The following is a 3,660-nucleotide window of genomic DNA, read 5'->3' on the forward strand; positions in this document are numbered from 1 at the left end:
AATTTTTGTGCTCCTGGACTCTAGTTCTATATAATAAAAGCCTAATATGCTAAGTATCCGGTCATCCAGTCAGCCATTCAACTAATATGCTAATAATATGCTAAGGCCACTCAACCACTCGCTATGAGGTGCACTGACCACCAGAGGGCAGTCAACTGGTTGACCAGTTGCTATGACGTGCACTGACTACCAGGGGGCAGACCTTCAACCAGTACGTTAGCTTGCTGCTGGGGTCCAGCTGATTGGGACTGAGCGAGATGGGCTCGACATGCCCTGGAGCCCTCCTGCAGTCCCTCTCTGGCTGGCCAACCTCCCACATCCCTCCCTGGCCCTGATCATGCTCCAGTGGAGCCCCTTGGCCTGGCCTGCACCCTCTCATAATCCAGGACCCCTTGGGGGATGTCAAAGAGCCAGTTTCAGCCTAATACCGCAGGCCAGGCCAAGGACCCACTGGTGCACAAATTAGTGCACCGAGCCTCTGGTTTATTTATATATAATTGATTTCAGAGAGGAAGGAAGATAAAGTGATAGAAACATCATTGATGAGAGGGAATCTTGGACCAGCTGGCTCTTGCATGCCACCTACTGGGGATTGAGGCCAAAACCCAGGCATGTGCCCTGACTGGGAATCAAACCATCACCTCCTCCAGGTTCATAGGTCTACTCTCAACCACTGAGCAACACTAGCAAGGCAAAATATTTTCATGTCTAACTCTCATAATTTAAGCATTAACTTGAGGCATATTTCTCAACTTCCCTAATGGTCCAGTACATTTCCAACTAGACTGGGCCAGTAGGATTAACAGATAGAAAATGATAAGCAAACAAATGAGGACTATAAATGAGGTAAACTTAAGGAAAGGAAATATTTATAAAAATAGAATAATCATGTCAATTATTATTGAAGAGGAACAACTTGAAAAAAGATATTCCCAAGTTAACTTTATCTTAAACTAATTTAGAGACCTATTGTAGTTAGAAATTATTGTATAAATCTTACTGTAGTCAGCCTCAGAGAAGCTGAAATTGTAAATACTGCAAGATATGACCCATTCGATTAGAGTGGTCAGCTTCACTGGGGGTGACTTAAGGGGTTTTTTTGAGAGATGTTCTTCTAATATTTTTACAATAACTTTAATGAAGTAAAATGTTTTATTCAAAGCTCCTTGTCCAGACAACTGGATTCAGAATGGCAAAAGTTGTTACCATGTCTTTGAAAATTGGAATAATTGGGAAACCAGTAAAGAGGATTGTTTGAAGGAGGGTTCCAGTCTTCTACAAATAGACAGCAAAGAAGAAATGGTAAACACCGTTTTATGGCTTCCTATCATTCTGAAAATACCATGTTACCCATTAAAAGAAAGGATTAATTGTAAATAAGATAGAATTCCTTAATATTTTATGGCAGTAATATATTTGTTGTAGTAAAGGTTTAAAAGAGGCAAAGTAGGAATTAGTATGCTTTGTGTTCCTTTTAATTGGAGAAGCAAAACAAAAAACAGAACAGTTATCCTGAAATCATTTAGCAGATGATAGTTCTATGTCCTTTGTTAATCAAAGATGGGAACAAATAAAAGAAATACCATTTTGTGACATGCTAATCAACTCTAAAATATACATACATTATAACTGTATATATGTTTTAAGTTTATTATTTTTAATGCTGTAGGGAAGAATTATAAAATTTATTCAATTATCAAAGAAAACCAGAGATATAAAAATTGAGGTGCTGTCATGAAATGGAAAGGTGTATGAAAATAAGGATTTGCTAAATAAATTGTTTTATTAACATTACACCCAGTTTACTAACATCTTAAGCAAACAATGAAGTTTTCCCGAAACCATTCCATCCATATATATATGTGTGTGAAGTAGAATTTATGGCTACACATTTCTGAATTCATTAAGTACATGTAGCATATTCAGTAATTAATCAAAGTTCATTTTTACAAGAATAATAGGAGAACATTTGTTAACTATGTCCAGTAAAGCAAGGCAACTTGAACTAATGTACTACAAGTATGGGTTTTCACTATATTTTCTGTGCAAATTTGGTGACATTAGTAAAGTTTCCTCTAACAAAAAATATACCTACAGTTAAATTTCTTCTGGGATCTTCCAAACTATTTTTCACTTAAAAAAAAATATTTTTAATTGATGTCAGAGATGAAGAGAGAGGGAGAGAGAGATGGCAACATCAATGATGAGAGAGAATCATTGATCGGCTGCCTCCTGCACACCCCCCGCTGGGGATTAAGCCCACAACCCAGGCATGTGCCCTTGACTGGAATGGAACCCAGGACCCTTCAGTCCGCAGGCCAGTGCTATATATCCACTGAGCCAAACCGGCCAGGGCCTATTTTTCATTTTGAAGTATGCTGGGAAAGAATGATCTACATGGCCTATGATGTCGGGGATACTTTACTTCTTCTGATAATGAGGGTTCAGTATAACACTTACCTTGTTTGACATATATCTCTGCCAAACTCTAAATCTGTTAAAACAATTTTAATATCAGATGCCTATTTTTCCAATGGTCTTCAACATTACATTGATCATATGGCAATCCTATATAATAAAGAGGTAATATGCAAATTGACCAACAACAAAATGGGCACCCCCTTGTGGACACAAGATGGCCAGCAGGGGAAGGCAGTTGAGAGGGACCAGGCTTGCAGGGGAGGGCAGTTAGGGGCCACCAGGCTGGCAGGGAGGGAAGTTAGGGGTGACCAGGCCAGTAGGGGAGGGCAGTTAGGGAGCAATTGGGCCAGCAGGGGAGCAGTTAGGCATCAATCAGGCTGGCAGGGTAGTGGTTAGGGGGGATGAGGCTGACCGGCAGAAGCAGTTAGGGACAATCAGGCAGGCAGGTAGGCGAGCAGTTAGGAGCCAGCAGTCCCGGATTGTGAAAGGGATCCCACCAGGATAGGGCCTAAATGGGCAGTCAGACATCCCTTGAGGGATCCCAGATTGGAGAGGGTGCAGGCTGGGCTGAGGGACAACCCACCCCTCTGTGCACGAATTTTGTACACTGGGCCTCTAGTAGAAAATAAAACCTATGATATGTATTTCTTCTTTTTAAATACACCTCCTCCTTTCTCCAGCTTTAAAGTTCCATTCATTTCTGTCTAGGAAAGATGGCACACTTTATATTTCACAGTATTTTGTTGTTGTTTTCCCCACACCCTCCATTCACCAGCCAGCTCTTGTTTCTTTTAGGAATTCATCACTGGCAGCCTGAGGAAGATCAAAAGTGGCCATGATTACTGGGTGGGACTTTCTCAGGATGGACCCAGCCAACCTTGGTTTTGGCAAGATGGCTCCACTCCGTCCCCTGACCTGTAAGTGTCTAAGGGAAAAATCACAATGTTTCAAGAAGAAAATACATAAGGGAATTCAAATGTTTATTTTATTTTATACCTTAGATGTCCTCCAGAAAACATAACAGCATTATCGTTTCACAGACTTCTGACTGGAAACAAAGCTGAGTAATTTAAGAGTAGCTTCATGGCTTCTAAGTCTTCCTCCTTCCTTCTTCTCAGCCTTCCTCGCAGCTTTACCGCCTCGCCTCACTCTAGAACATTTACATCAACATCTGAAAGTCTGAACAATATTATTACCAAATATATTTTTCCTTTGAATAATTTAATAACTAGAGTGCTA

At 40.5% G+C, this 3,660-nt stretch overlaps 1 protein-coding gene across 1 annotated transcript in view; it reads left to right on the forward strand.

Annotated features, from left to right (window-relative positions):
• Positions 1-3,660, forward strand: part of CLEC9A (C-type lectin domain family 9 member A) — a 17,441-nt gene that overhangs the window by 12,908 nt on the left and 873 nt on the right. The window contains exons 3-4 of the mRNA XM_015571180.1: positions 1,163-1,302; positions 3,217-3,338. Of these exons, the coding sequence (XP_015426666.1) occupies positions 1,163-1,302; positions 3,217-3,338 (262 nt within the window). The remainder of the gene's footprint in view (positions 1-1,162; positions 1,303-3,216; positions 3,339-3,660) is intronic.

Source organism: Myotis davidii, unplaced genomic scaffold, assembly GCF_000327345.1.
Source record: "Myotis davidii unplaced genomic scaffold, ASM32734v1 scaffold188, whole genome shotgun sequence".
Lineage (NCBI taxonomy): Eukaryota > Metazoa > Chordata > Mammalia > Chiroptera > Vespertilionidae > Myotis > Myotis davidii.